Source organism: Carassius carassius, chromosome 16 (genome assembly GCF_963082965.1).
Source record: "Carassius carassius chromosome 16, fCarCar2.1, whole genome shotgun sequence".
Lineage (NCBI taxonomy): Eukaryota > Metazoa > Chordata > Actinopteri > Cypriniformes > Cyprinidae > Carassius > Carassius carassius.
The window spans coordinates 26,331,773-26,346,661 of record NC_081770.1 but is presented as its reverse complement, the minus strand read 5'-3'; the positions used below and the strand labels follow the sequence as shown (position 1 = coordinate 26,346,661).

At 35.5% G+C, this 14,889-nt stretch overlaps 1 protein-coding gene and 1 pseudogene across 2 annotated transcripts in view; one reads left to right on the top strand and one right to left on the bottom strand.

Moving 5' to 3' along the window:
• Window positions 1-4,160, top strand: part of LOC132160041 (parvalbumin-7-like) — a 29,269-nt gene extending 25,109 nt beyond the window's left edge. For both annotated transcript variants that reach the window (XM_059569737.1, XM_059569736.1), the window contains exons 2-5: window positions 665-733; window positions 2,708-2,840; window positions 3,425-3,534; window positions 3,679-4,160. In XM_059569737.1, the coding sequence (XP_059425720.1) occupies window positions 673-733; window positions 2,708-2,840; window positions 3,425-3,534; window positions 3,679-3,704 (330 nt within the window). In that variant the 5' untranslated portion in view covers window positions 665-672 and the 3' untranslated portion in view covers window positions 3,705-4,160. The remainder of the gene's footprint in view (window positions 1-664; window positions 734-2,707; window positions 2,841-3,424; window positions 3,535-3,678) is intronic.
• Window positions 4,161-4,581: 421 nt separating this feature from the next.
• Window positions 4,582-14,382, bottom strand: LOC132160221 (brain-specific angiogenesis inhibitor 1-associated protein 2-like protein 2; annotated as a pseudogene).
• Window positions 14,383-14,889: the final 507 nt, after the last annotated feature.

Sequence of the window (14,889 nt, the reverse complement as noted above, 5' to 3'; positions counted from 1 at the left end):
AAACCGCACCTGCATGGCATTATAAATTGAGGTTATGTGCATCAAAATGCATCAACACATGAAACCCAGCCTAAAATCACAGCTAGAATGTTTTATTTTTTGTGTACTTGATTGAAAGTGTTTCAGGTTTTAGAGAACAACAAAAATCTGGTATACAGACATCAGGTAAAAAGTCTGTATAGTAATACAAAACCTGCATGTAGTTGTAAAACTTTAAGCTAAAGAAATGGGTAAAAGGTGAAAGGCATAACTAATATAAACAGATAAACAATACAACACAATAAAATTAGCACTGGATTAGAGATGCGACTGTAAAATTCCTAGCAATTAAAATAAAATCAACCCACTTCCATTTCATAAGTCTACTATTGCATAAGTGTATTGTGTTACACATATCACATGCATATATTGCGAAACAGAATGTGATGGATTAGATAATAGTTTTCCTGGGATTTAACTGAAACTGGGAAGAAAAAAATTAAAGTCTAAATGACTTTGGTGCTCAAAGTCTGCTGGGAAATCCTGTAGTGTTGATTTTCACACACACACACACACACACACACACACACACACACACACACACACACACACATCCATTTCATTTATATCTGGTATTATCACCTAATATTCTTCTCTCTCTTTCTCTTTCTCTGACTCTGTCAAGCTGTCAAGATGGCAATGAAAAACCTTTTGAAAGAAGACGACATCAAGAGAGCCATTGATCAGTTCAATGGTAAGTTTAGTAATACACAATAATTGCTAACACTTTCAAGTTTCATTTGTAAACATTAGTTAAGGGATAGTTCACCCCAAAATGAAATCTACCCCATGAGTTACTCACCATCAATCCATCCTAGGTGTATATGACTTTCTTCTTTCAGATGAATAAAATATGAGTTTTATAAAAAAAAAAAAAAAAAAAAAAAAAAAAAAAAAACCAAGTCTTGGTTCTTCCATGCTTTACAATGGCAGTGAATGGGGGTCGAAATTTTAAAGCTCAAAAAAGTGCATCCATCCATCATAAAAAGGACGCCACACTGCTCCTAGAAGTTAATAATGATTTTCTGAAGCGAATAGATGCATTTGTGTAAGAAAAATATCTATATTAAAACTTTATAAAATGCAATTTCTAGTTTCCGCTATCTAATGCACGTTCATGAAAGTGTGGCGTTCCAGTGGATTGCGTAGCGTAAGTTCCAGTGAGAAGCGGCGAAAACTGAAGTGCAGAGGAGAGAGCAAAACACCGGTCCTGAATTAGAAGTACAGAATAAGGATTTTTAAAGAAAAATACGGAGAATTTAGATGTAAGCCGAAAGGAGAGTTGTTTTCCTTTGCTGTAAACAAAACTTCTCGCATTACTAGCATTTTCTCACCTGAGCTTACGCTAAGTCTGTGTCCGACATCATCTGCTAAAACGTCACTCTCTCATTAACCATTGCCTATACATACTTTTCTCCATACTATGAAAGTCAGTGGTTACCAATAACTGTTTGGCTACCAACATTCTTCAATATATATATATATTTTAATGCTTCAAAGTTCAAGTTTGGTGAGTTCTGACCTGTGTGACCAGGAAAAGATTGATGTCACTGCATGACCTCTCTGTACAGAAATAAAAAGCTCTAATTTTTGCCATAGTGCAGCATCCTATTTTATATAATACATCTTTAAAAGAAGCTGCATGGTTTGCGGTGTCAATGGAAACAGGAAGAAATGGTACATTTGAATGCGGACACATTTAATATATATATAAATAAATATATATATATATATATATATACCGGTATATATATATATATATATATATATATATATATATTTACATTTACATTTATTCATTTAGCAGACGCTTTTATCCAAAGCGACTTACAGATGAGGACAGTGGAAGCAATCAAAAACTACAAAAAGAGCAATGATATATAAGTGCTATAACAAGTCTCAGTTAGGTTAACAAAGTACACCTAGCATGGGATTTTAAATAATATAATATAAAGAAAACAGATAGAATAAAAAAAGAATAGAGCAAGCTAGTGTTAGAAGTCTTTACACATACACACACACACACAATTGCATAGTTAATGAAAAGAAAATAGAATACAAAAAGATTAGAAAGGTAGTTAGATTTCTTTTTTTTTAAGAATAGAATTAGAATAGTGAATCTGCTAAATGAATATATATATATATATATATATATATATATATATATATATATATATATATATATATATAAAGAGAGAGAGAGAGAGAGAACAATATAATAAGATGCTTCCGACGCCATCGCAAAAGACACAGTACAAGTGCATCAGAATCCATACCCTGTTAAAAAATCTGCATATGCTGGTTGGGTATGTTTTGATGCTGGGATGCTGGTCCTTTGCTGGTTAAAGCTGGTCCTTTGCTGGTTTATATGGGTCATGTGCTGAAAAAGGACCAGCATAAACCAGCAAAAGGACCAGAATAAACCAGCAAAGGGCCAGGATAAACCATCATCCCAGTGCCTAACCAGCATATGCTGTTTTTTCAGCAGGAATGTTGTGATAACTGAGGTGAAACCTTGGTGCCTGATGTTATATCCTGCTCCCGCTCAGCGGCGTACGAAAATATGTAGCACGTTCTAAGTCTAATGTTACCGCCCCTTAATTTGGATAGTTTTTATGAACTGGTCTGCAGTGCAATGTCATCAATGAAGTGTCTTTCTCATAAACAGCTGTGGACAGCTTCGACCACAAGAAGTTCTTTGACGTGGTGGGACTGAAGGCTCTGTCTGCTGAAAATGTGAAGTTGGTCTTCAAAGCTCTGGATGTGGATGCCAGCGGCTTCATCGAGGAGGAGGAGCTAAAGTGAGAGACGCTTTATCAGTGGCTGCATGGTTTTACATTCATATGTAAATATGACTGTCCATCATTGGCCAACAGGGGTTGCCAGATTAAGAAAAAGACAAGACTTCCACAGAGAGAATTTAAATTAGTTCAGTTACTTAAGTAAATGATTATCAATATTAACTCTCCCACTATTTGTTCCAAACATGTGTAAGTCTCTTTCTTCTGTGTAACACAAAAGAAGATACTTTCTAAAATGTTAACAAACAGTTGATGGTCCAAAGTATTCCCCCACCACACTTTGGAAGCAAATGGTTTCAGTCAACTGTTTGGTTACCAACAATTTTAGAAATATATTTTTTGTGCGTGTTCAACAGAAGAAAGAAACTCATACAGGTTTGGAATGATTACAGAATATTAGTTTTCACTTCAACCCCCTCCAAAGTATGTCGAAACAATTATTTTGTTGTTGTTGTGGGGATCAATGTTTAATTCGCACACTAAAAAGGTTTTTGAATTTTATTATCAGATTTAGTCACTTGACTGTTGCACCAAAGCTGTGACCTGGGTTGCCAGATTGATGGTTTATCCCTTCTCTTGGACAGGTTTGTGCTGAAGGGCTTTTCTGCAGATGGCAGAGATCTCACCGATAAGGAGACCAAAGCATTCCTTGCTGCTGCCGACAAGGATGGAGATGGGAAAATTGGCATAGATGGTGAGACATCTAGTGCTCTTAAAGGAGCGGTACCTCTTTAAATTATAATACACTCTGCCCCATGTCTGTTCTAAAAATCAAGAAATGTTTCTTAAGTGACAAAATATATGATTTAATCTACAATCATCTCCAATTTTCTTTCAGAATTTGAGGCTTTGGTGCACGAGTAAATCAATACTTGGCAACCATTTACACCACTACTCTCCTGTGAATACCTACAGCCAATCATAGTGTACGTCTCTACACATCCTGCCACGAGCCAGGAGCAGAACCGCCTCTTTTACCACATTTATTTATTTACCATTTCTTTTCTTTTCTTTTTTTTTACATACAAACTCTGTATATTTTAGTTAGCTAACCATGTCTGTCATAGAAACCTGGAGATTCCTGTACTGCTTTAACCTCCCATCTCTTCTTTTTTGTTTATTTTGGCACGTTTCTCTGTTTATGCCTCAAAATGCTCTTTTCTTCTTCTTATCGCGCGCCATCTGTCATCCCTTTCCCTTTTCGCTCCTCTCTTGTGATAGAGCCACAGAACTCGATGAATACATGAAGAGAAGGATGAGACAAAATGAGAGAAAATAATATTTCAGAGAGATAAAATAAAGCCATGCGTTGAGAAAAAATACAGCAGTTTTCATTTATTTCATTGACTCATCTAGTGCAGTGTGTTAGTATCCTATTCTTGTAGTATTAAAAATGTAATATTAATTACAATTAAAAAGCTATTAGTTGCTAAAATTGGGGCAAACTTTTCCAACTGGGGCTTACAATTTAATTGATTTCATACGTGCACCGATAGCTTTAGGGGATTTATGTACAAAAAACATTAAGATTGATTGCATTTTTTGTGTATAATATTTTTTTTTTTTTCAGTTAGTCACAGGAAATTAAGACATGAAACTGACAGCCCTAAAATAAAACGTAAATAATAATGCTCACCTTGTCAATCACAACCACACAATTAATATACATTACTTGTTTCTTTGTAATAAATACATACTTTTGCTTAAACGCTTAAACACAAAAACCTTTTGTAAAATTTGTGCTAAATATATTTTAAAAAATGCTCACAAAAACTTGTACATATTATATCTATCAAATACACAACATTGAGACACAAATATATAGAAACAAATAATAATCAGACTACTAGAAATCAACACAAGTCAAATTTAGTTTTTATGCATACTTTAAACCTCTCCACAATTGTTGATGTATAAATGTAGAAACTCAAAGGTTGTCATCAATCTGATATCATAAAACTGTAACTTTTGACCTTTTTGGAGGATGCTTTTGTAGTATGTCTAATTTAATTTCTCATTATATAACCTCTTCAAATTATTTAGGTCACTAAATTCAGCTGAAAGAAAATGTAAATAATGCAGGGAGTGACACTTTACAGCTGGACAAAGCCATTTAAATTAAATGCTAAATTTAGTTTAAAAAGTGCATTTAAATCAAGTTTTCATTCTTATTTTAAAATTGAGTTTGACATTTAGTAGACTCTGAACCAGTCAGAGTGTGTTTCAGTGGTTTCGTGGTGTTGATCTGTCATTGGTGACTGTGGGGCGGAGATTCACGGTGGCAAAAGGATTTGATCCTCTAGAAAACAGGAAGAAAACAGACAATTAAGCACATCTTGCCCCACATTCCAATGATTTTACTGCAATCAATCAATAAACAGTAGTTTCAATAATGATCTAGTTTTCTGTTGAAAATGAAAACTCCAAGACTCCAGGTGTGTAATACCTGGGGAAAAGCGGGTGCTCTGGTGGTTGTCCATGAGTAGTTGCCCTCTGCGAACATTGAGCAGGTTTTATGATAACATTCAGATTCACAAAAAAAATACATCTAAGACTTAGACTTAGACCTCAACTAAGATGAAGCCTTAACAAGAACCTGAATCTGAACAAAACACCAAAAATAAAACAAGGTAATTGCGACTTTTTATTTCACAATTCAGACTTTTTTTTCTCGCAACTGTGAGTTCACATCTCACAATTCTGACTTTTTTTTCATCAGAATTGCGTAAAATATACACTCCCAATTGCGTAATATACAGTCCCAAACCTGTGGGATATAAACTTGTAATTGCGAAAATTATTTTTCATAATTGCAATATATAAACTTTTTTTCTCACAACTGCAAGTGCATAGTTTACAATTCTGAGAAAATAGTCATAATTGCAAGTTTATATCACTAAATTCTGAGAAAATCACAACCGCAAGATGCAAACTAAACAAAAAAAAAACAAAAAAAAGTTTTTTGCAAGATGCAAAAAAGTCAGAATTGGGAGATAAGTCGCAACTAACTAAGTTTTTATTGGTTGGTTTATTGGTTTATTTTAGTGGTTGAATCTGGCTTCCATAGTTTGGTTTCTGATGCCTTTTTTAAAAAGCAGTTCCTATGTTTTCTGTCATGAGAACTATTAGATAAACTATTTTCTAACATAAAATGAACCAAGCAAAGTAGCTAGTTTTAAACTCGTTTTACAGCATCGTGAATTTAAAATTTTGCAGACATTTTGGCCTTACAATGAAAGAAGTCTCTGATGGAAATACAGTGTGGATTCAACATGTACCTCAGAGTTTGATTCTGTCTTTCGCTCAGGCAAAGGAGAGTTTATTAGGGACAGAACTGGAGGTGGGAGTCCATTATAATTTTTGTGCTCTACTTTGCTCTCAAAATGAGACACCGCCCTCCTGTCCGGGAGGGGAGATATTGGTCGAATATCAGTTGATCCTCGGCGAAGCGGTGCGGCTGGGGGTGGCATCTCATGGTAGGTTTTTTGGCTGGTCTTGACCTCATAGTTCTTTTCAGGGAGGGGAGAGATTAGGTGAAGATCAGCTGATGCACGACGCATAGATACCACTGGGGACAGGATTTCAATGTAGCCCTGGGTTTCAGAACTAAATTGAATGAAGAAGGATAGGACACAATGGCCCTCATTGAGCGGCTGCCACCTAGAACCAAAGACTTGCTCACAGAGAAACGACTTGGGAGAGGAGACGGGGCTGCGAAGAAGTGTAAACAGAGAAGTCCATCTTAACATAACAGTAGGGTAAATTACACATTGACTTAGTTGTGAACTTATATAGAATCAAAGTTAGGACTTGAGTCTCCAGACCTCTAGAGGGCACTCTGCCCAGTGGGTCATGATCCATTTCTCTGTCTCCAGTCTGCAGCAGAGAACCAGAGAGCTCTTTAACTGCAAGAAACATCAAGCCAGACCTAAATCTTAGGGTTACCAAGCTTCTAAAAGACACACGAAAGAGTAAAATACAAATAAACATTTATTTTGCAGAGTAAATGTAAAGTTCTAAATTTGGGATCCTCATCACACTTTTAAAATCAGTTTAAATTATTAGAGTTTGTTGAAGTATTGAGATTTCAAGTGCAACGTGTTTATGACAGACTATCGATGCCAACGTTTCGTGTGCAAACGTCCAGACTCCAGACAAAGTAAAATTCTCTTTTTCCAAAAGAGAATTTTGGCTCTCTGTAAGGCTAATGTTACTAAAGCTACCATTATCAACACATGTTTTCACTAATGCTGCCTTCATGTGCTACCAGAATGATCATGTATGCCCACGAGCATGAACTCTTGAAGCTCCGCATTTTTCGAAGAAGGGAGCAGGGTTGCCAAGTGTTTGCCCTCCTGCGGACATGAAAAGCAACTCACGGCAACTGTGTTAAAGTATCCCAATTCTGCAGGGAAACTGCAGACGTGGCAACACTGGAAGGGCGGCGGGAGCACCAGCTCATTTTCATTTAAAGGGGTCATACTTATAAACAGAGAGTTTTGGCTCAAACCCTAAAAGGAGTAATTTCAAGAAACTATAAAAAAAATTCTGTGGGGTATTTTTCCATGATACATTTTTGCATACACTCTGGGGACAATATTTAAAATATTGTATCAATGCATCTTATGCCACCTTTAAAATCAGCTGATATTCATGTTTAAATTATTATGTTATCTTAGCAACATGCTAACATCTGAATCTATTTGAATCAGTTGAAATTGCGTTTGAGTCTGTTGACGTAAGCTTAACAACTTGCTAAAGTCAGACTTTCAGAATCAGCTGAGATTGTTAAAGTACTGACATGTTAACCTAGCAACCAGCTAATATAAGTCTCTAGAATCAGCTCAAGGTTTTAGAGTTTGTTTTTGGGTAAGTATTGCGATTTTAGCTTAGCAATAAGCTAATATCAGATTCTATTAGAAAAACTGAGATTGTTAGAGTTTGTTAAATCTTAGTCTTAACAGGCTTCTAAAAAACACTGAAATTTTTTACGACTCCTTGCAATCTCTTGTTAATATGTAAAAAAGCGCTCCACCTCCACCAAAAACAAGTTGTGTATTGCAAATGACATTTCACGACTTTAAATTATGCAAAAAAAAAAAACTATTTCATGGCTTGTAAATTCACACACAACTAACAGATGTGATAAAAAGTTAATTTTGGACCTTGTATGCCACACAAAGCCATCCATCTGTTCCATTATGTGATTGTGGAAATGTCTGGGCTCGGCAGTTAGCCTAAAACAGCACGGAAAGTGGGGGAATATGGATAGATGAGCAGTTACTCTTCATTCCCATCATTCCAGTGTCACCTGAGCTTGTTGATCTGATGGAGTGGGTGTTCGAGGTCTGGAACTTCTGCTCTCACTGACTTTTTCCTTCCAACCATCCGCTCTCTGGTGGAGAGATACTCCCGTCTGTCAACACATGGAAAGATGGTTGTGCAGTGGGCTGATAAGGTTTGGATGGAACTGGAAAGAGGATCTATGTGACTGAGTGCACATTGCTTATGAACTCCAGTGGAAAGCAGCTGTACCTTGTTGATAAGGTATAGTAGTGACTGTGTAAGTCCACAATGTTTTTCAGCAAGGAAACGATATCTCCTCTCTTCCTCTTTGAGAATTTCATGCTGGCTCTGCCTCAGGTACTGCATGTACTCACTGCCCTCCTGCATACACACAAACACATAGACTGAGACACAGGCTCTGTTCCAAAACCTAGTGAGCTTCAATGTCGTCACTCACAGTGGCAGTTGCCACATTGCGTAAAGAGTTGAACTCAACTGTGTCATATTGCCAAAGGTAGTTTTTGCCTCAAGTTGTCATTTGTCACTAGCTGCATTTCTACTACTGATTTGCGACATTTTATAAATGTCAATAAATAAAACAAATATGAAAAGAAACAATTGCACTTCCATTAAACAATGTTATTGGACTAAAACATATTTTTTTGATTACTGAGCTGAGTTAGAGTAATGAGCTGTTATCTTAGCAACAAATGTCTATTGGACTGAACTGAGTTTCTTAGGGTGACGGGGCAGCTTTTCCTGAGCCATGTTGCTTGAGCACTTAACCACTGAGAATGTGTAACAAATTTCTATATGGGTACTTTAGATCGGTCGTGGGCCCATCATGTGTATCATCAGCCTTAGAGTTTGTTAGAACATTGGTTGTTAGCTTAGCAACATACTAACATCAGGCGGTGTTACTTTTATTTATTTAATTTTTTTAAAGATTTATTGTCAGTGTTATTTGCCTTAATTGTTAAAGGACAGTGTAGATGAGGCAGGAAGTGAAGTGGAAGAGAGGGGCTGGATCGGGAAAGCTCCTTGAGCCAGGATTCGAACTCAGGACGGCTGTAGCACAACAACGCTTCATGTCAGAGTATGCAGTCAAAGAAACAACAAAAAAACTTATTTTGTGTTTTCTGATACAAAACCTTTATTCTGAACGACTTGCATTAAAGCTGTTTACACTTCTGTCAGACGACAGAGAAAAACGTGTTGTCCCGATTCAGTATTTGTGGTCAGATAAGATATAGTCAGGCTATATGTCACTGTCATTGTAACATTATTTTCATAACGTGTTACTAAATAAAAAAAATTAATTGTCTTGCAAAAATTAAACTTTCTTCTTCTCCTGTCAGCCGTTATATTTTGCTTGTTGCACGCACTCTTCAATGGCATGTGCTAATGCAGTGGTGTGTGCGGTATATCAATGTGGTAGTTATGTTAGTAAATTATAAAATTACAAAAAAAAGTACAAATAAATTACTTTTTTAGGAATTAGGTCAAGGTAAGATTTGGTATTCAAAAGCCTTTTGCCAAAATATTCATCTTATTCATAATTACAGTGGTCAACATTCCACACTTTTTTGTTTTGTTTTGTTATTTAAAAGGATAGTTCACCCAAAAATGAAAACTAGCCCATGATTTACTCACCCTCAAGCCATCCTAGGTGCATATGATTTTCCTCTTTCAGACAGATACAATCAGAGTTATATTAATAAAATATCCTGGCTCTTCATAATGGCAGTGAATGGGGGGTCGATATTTTGAAGCCCAAAAAAGTACATGCATTCATGATAAAAAGTGCTCCACATGGCTCCGGGGGATTAATAATGGTCTTCTAGAGTGAAGCAATGTATTTGTGTCCAAAAAATATCCATATTTAAAACTTTATAAACCTCGATCTCTAGCTTCTGCTAGCTGTTGTATGCACACTCATGAGAGAATAGCATTCCAGCGGATGGCGTAGGACGTAGGTGTATTAAACCCCCGGAGCTATGTGTTTTACATTTTATGTTGGGTGGATGCACTTTATTTTCCTTTGAAAACTCAATGCCCATTCACTGCCATTTTAAAGCTGTTTAAATGGCAGCCACTCCATCGTTTTCATAAAGTCTCTGTTTTGGTCTGTTTACACTGAGTAATGGGGATCGATTACCAGCTTTTGTGATTGTTCAGTTGGTTGTGTCGTTTAATGCAGTCGAACCGTAACAAACTATAAGCAACTGAATTTGTTGATCATCTACGTAGCATTAAAGCGTTAGTTCACCAAAAATGTAAAGTCTGTCATCACTTGCTCACCTTCTCGTCCCAAACCTGTATGACTTTCTTTCTGCTGTGAAACACATAATAAGATACATGGAACAATGTTTTGTTTTTGTCCAATGAATATCAACGGGGTCCAAAACGACATTTTTGGACCCCATTGACTTTCAAATGTATGTCCAAAAACAAAAAATCTCAAAAATATCTTCTTTATGTTCCTCAGAATAAAGAAAGTCATACAGGTTTGGAACAACATGGGGGTTAGAAAATTATGACAGAAGTTTCATTATTAATACCTTTATTAAAGAAATATATTAAATATTACAGTGATTCAATTAAATTGGTAATGATTCTTGTAAATTAACTAACTAATCATTCTTATAATTACGAATATTTTTCAGTTATAGTTAGGATTTATTATAATTAAAAAGATCTATAATTGGTTACACCTAATTAGATTAATTCTGGACATTTTGGAAGTTTTAACAAGAAAAGTCCCAACATTTATCTTGTAGCTGGTCCAAAAAACATGGTCCTTTTTGGTCTTTTATTACCATTATGTGCAACGTAATGATGAGTGTAATGTGCAGAGGTGAATCAATGAATTTAAAGGGGTGAAAGAATGAGACCATTAGGGCTGTAGCTATCGAATATTTTAGCAATCGAGTATTCTACCAAAAATTCCATCGATTAATCGAGTAATGTTTTTGATTAATTAAAGTGCAATATTAATTATGCAAGAGAAAATAAGACTCCTGGGTCTCTTAAACTGAACAACTAAGTTTCATTTTTTAGAAAAAAAATATTTTTATTTTTTAAATGCATAGAATGCAATGCATACATCAAAAATAAACATTTAATTATTACCCATAGTTTCTCTGTCTGTACTTGTACTGTTAACAATGACAATAAAGTTGACAGATGAATTAAGTGCATTTAAGTGCCATTCATTTGGGGTTTTAGATAAAGCATTTTCTGAGATGCACATTAAACATTAAACACATAAAACATTAATTGAATTTATCTTTTAATTATTGAAAATTAACTTAACTTTTTGGTAAACAAAGGGGATTTACTATTAAAAAATAAAACATGGAAGAAATGTTGTGTGGTTAAACTTTAAAAAAAAAGTTGAATTTTTTTTTTAGTAGTAGGCTATGTATGTACATTCTGCTGAACAATAGTATTTTACCAGACTTTTATTTTGACGGGTTGAGGTACCTTTACAGTTCTGTGTATGTGATGTGACGCTAGTTTTACTCAAATCAAACGGTCAAATCCTCATGACGTGACTGTCAGAGCAGTTCTGGAGGTGTTGTTCATGTGTTCACGTCTTATTTAGTGAGACAGCAGACACTGAAATCACGGCGAGCGTCGCGCGCTTCAGTTAATAAAGGAAGCGCTTCTGCTCCATTCATTAACAGAGACACGCAGAACATGCAGGATTCATATTTAAACAGACTGTTCCGGCTTAATATTTACAGATATTAGTCCATATCGTGATTTGATGTAAGTGCAATGACCTATTTTTGATTAATTCATTCAAAATTTGGCAAATTCCGTGCCATTCCGCATTAAACTGTAAATTCCGTTTTTATGACTGGATTCCGCGATTCCCTCCGCGTTTTTCTGCATTGCGGAAATCATAGGGCCCTAGTTGTGGGATGCTATATCTTGCAATGGACACACGCCACGTCGTTCTCTTTACGTTTGCCCGCTCCTTCAAATCAAAACACTGCTGACTCCTTGCAGTATGCTATTTCGGAAGCAGCACTTCGGAAGCAGCACTCCTTCCGCTTTGTGGGTGACGTAAACGTGTTGTGTCACATTAAAAAAATCATTGCGAAAGAACCTTACATGAGATTTAAAATAAATTAAAAGATGCTTCGAGGCAGAGTAATTTGCCTCGATCATTTTTTGTAATCGAGTTACTACCCTAGAGACCATGCATCAATAATTTAAGTCTCAATGATCACATGGACACCTGATCTCTAACACACACACACACACACACACACGTCTTTTCCCATCACATGCAGGTTTATATGCCTGTATTAATTTTAAAGAGATAAAGACTCTTGTTTAATTCATGCTGTTCCATGATTAAGCCTCTAAAACCTTTGTTCTGCTGTTCATCACTGCCACGGCGCTCTGTGCGTATGACTGGAACGAAAACTCATTACATGGGCAGTGAGCCAAGGGTTTCGCTGAGCCAAATCTTGTTTTATGACAGAGGAGAGGAAGCATCTGCCACTGGACACCGTTTGCTGAAACATCTATTGTCTGAAGTACAAACAAGCTCTGATACAGCCAGAAAATATAGATAAAAACTCGGTGGACATCTTGCTGCACAATCTGCCCAACTGGCGTTGGTTTAGAGACGCAAAAACACACACATCACACACATTTGAGTCTTACCAAGTGATCTGGATGATAATGAGTTGAGAGCATGCTCGCCCATCTTAGCAAGACCGCTGAAGTAGGCCTCACTTGTCAGAGCCAAAGCTTTGATACAGATACACACACACACACACACACACACACACACACACACACACACAAACATCATATACATTTAGGCAATTTTCAGCATTTACTAATGATAATAGTAGCTAAAACCAGTCTTGGATGGTTTGATGGTTTTCCAAGCTGATGTTTAGCATTTATTACATGTCTTTTGAAGTTAAAAACAAACAAACAACAATAATAATAAAACACACACAAACAATTAAAAAAAAAGAAAAACAAAAAATGAACAAAAGAAAAACGAAACTAAACAACTTAGACAAAACAATTTTAACAACACAAAGACACTGATGAAGAGCAAAAAACAAATAAATAAATGAAAATAAAACCGTTTTTATCAAAATAAAAACACAGATTTTCACAAAACAAAACTAAATGAAGAACAACACGAAAAACTAAAGACATTGTGATAAAAAAAACAACTAAACACAAATTTTCACAAAACAAAAATCCACAGATTTAACAAATAACAAACAAAACAAAACAAAAAAAAAACCCCGGAAAAAAACCCAAAGAACAAAATCTTTAACAAAAAGTAATATAAAAGCGAATACATTTTAACAAATCAAAATGAAAAACTAAATAAAAAATTTCAATACATTTAACACAAACCAAAAAAACCCTAATGAAATAATAATAATAAATATAAAATAAAAAATTTACTAATTGTCACAAAATAAGCCCACAATTAAAAAAAAAAAAAAAACCTAAGAAAATGAAAAACAAAAAAGTTAAACAAACACATTTAAACAAAACTAAATTAAGAACAAAATTCTAAACAAAACAAAACTTAAATACTTTAATACAAAAAATTAAGAAAAAAACTGAGTGAAACAAAACTTCTATACATTTAATTAAAGAAGTTCAATACACTTTTAGCAGTCTTTGTGTTTAAAAACTCACCTAATGCTCACCTTGAAAAGCCTTGATGTAGCCGTTTCCTTAAGTAACCAGCTGTTGCAAGCCAGGATTAAACTGATCCATGAGGCTCTGAATAACCCAAAACAACACCATCATACTGTCAGTACCAATGCTGGGGCATCAGAAATACAAGTTAGTGATAAAAGTACGGTTAGCTAATGATCTCAAAATAAATGCCAAAAGGGAGTTCATTGTAACAGATAAAGGGGTTGATTTGGAAAATAATGATTGGCTGTCTAGAAAATTTAAATTGACTCCAAACTATTTTACTACGTCCAAAGAGACTGCAGAACAATTTCAAAAGACCTAAAACCCGCACAGATATGTTTGGGACAACAATCATCAATAGAGTTTAGTGTTTTTTATATAAAAATACTTGGCCGCAGAACATGACGAGTGACCAATCAGAATCCAGTATTCCAGAGAGCCTTGTAATAACATTAATAATTAATGAGCGTTGGCGATTGATCTCAGCTTAGTCATGACTCACGTCATAAACACTCAAGGTTGATCTATGGAGAAGGTCACTGATCGCACCAGACATCCTGTTTCTGTCGGAAAGTACACACTTAATGCTACACAAACCAACAATGGTCATGTAAAAATCAACTTCAGAGAACATTAGCAAAACTAAACACTGAGGAGTGAGTGCATTACGTACCTGTGATAGTGAAAGTTTTCACGCTGCAGTTATTCTGTGTGTGCTGACACACTCTTTTGTTTTTAATGGCGTTTTTGTTCAGGTCTCTGTTAATGCCTATTATAGGGCGAGAAAGGGTGAGTAATTGAGAGAGAGAGAGCGCGAGGAGTCTACATATGATACGGCCTGGCGTTTTGAATTATTTACCTGTCCCATGACTGACAGACAGCTGAAGAAGTGACACTCAACTACAACTACAACCACAATCATGGAAAACAACTCATTACTGCTCCTTTTCATGCAGCAAAGTGACTAAAAAGTTCTTGTATAAAATATTAAATAAATGTATGAAGTACAAAATTGAAGGTACTTATTTGTAAAGAATTATTGAGTGTTTATCTTTCTTTGCTG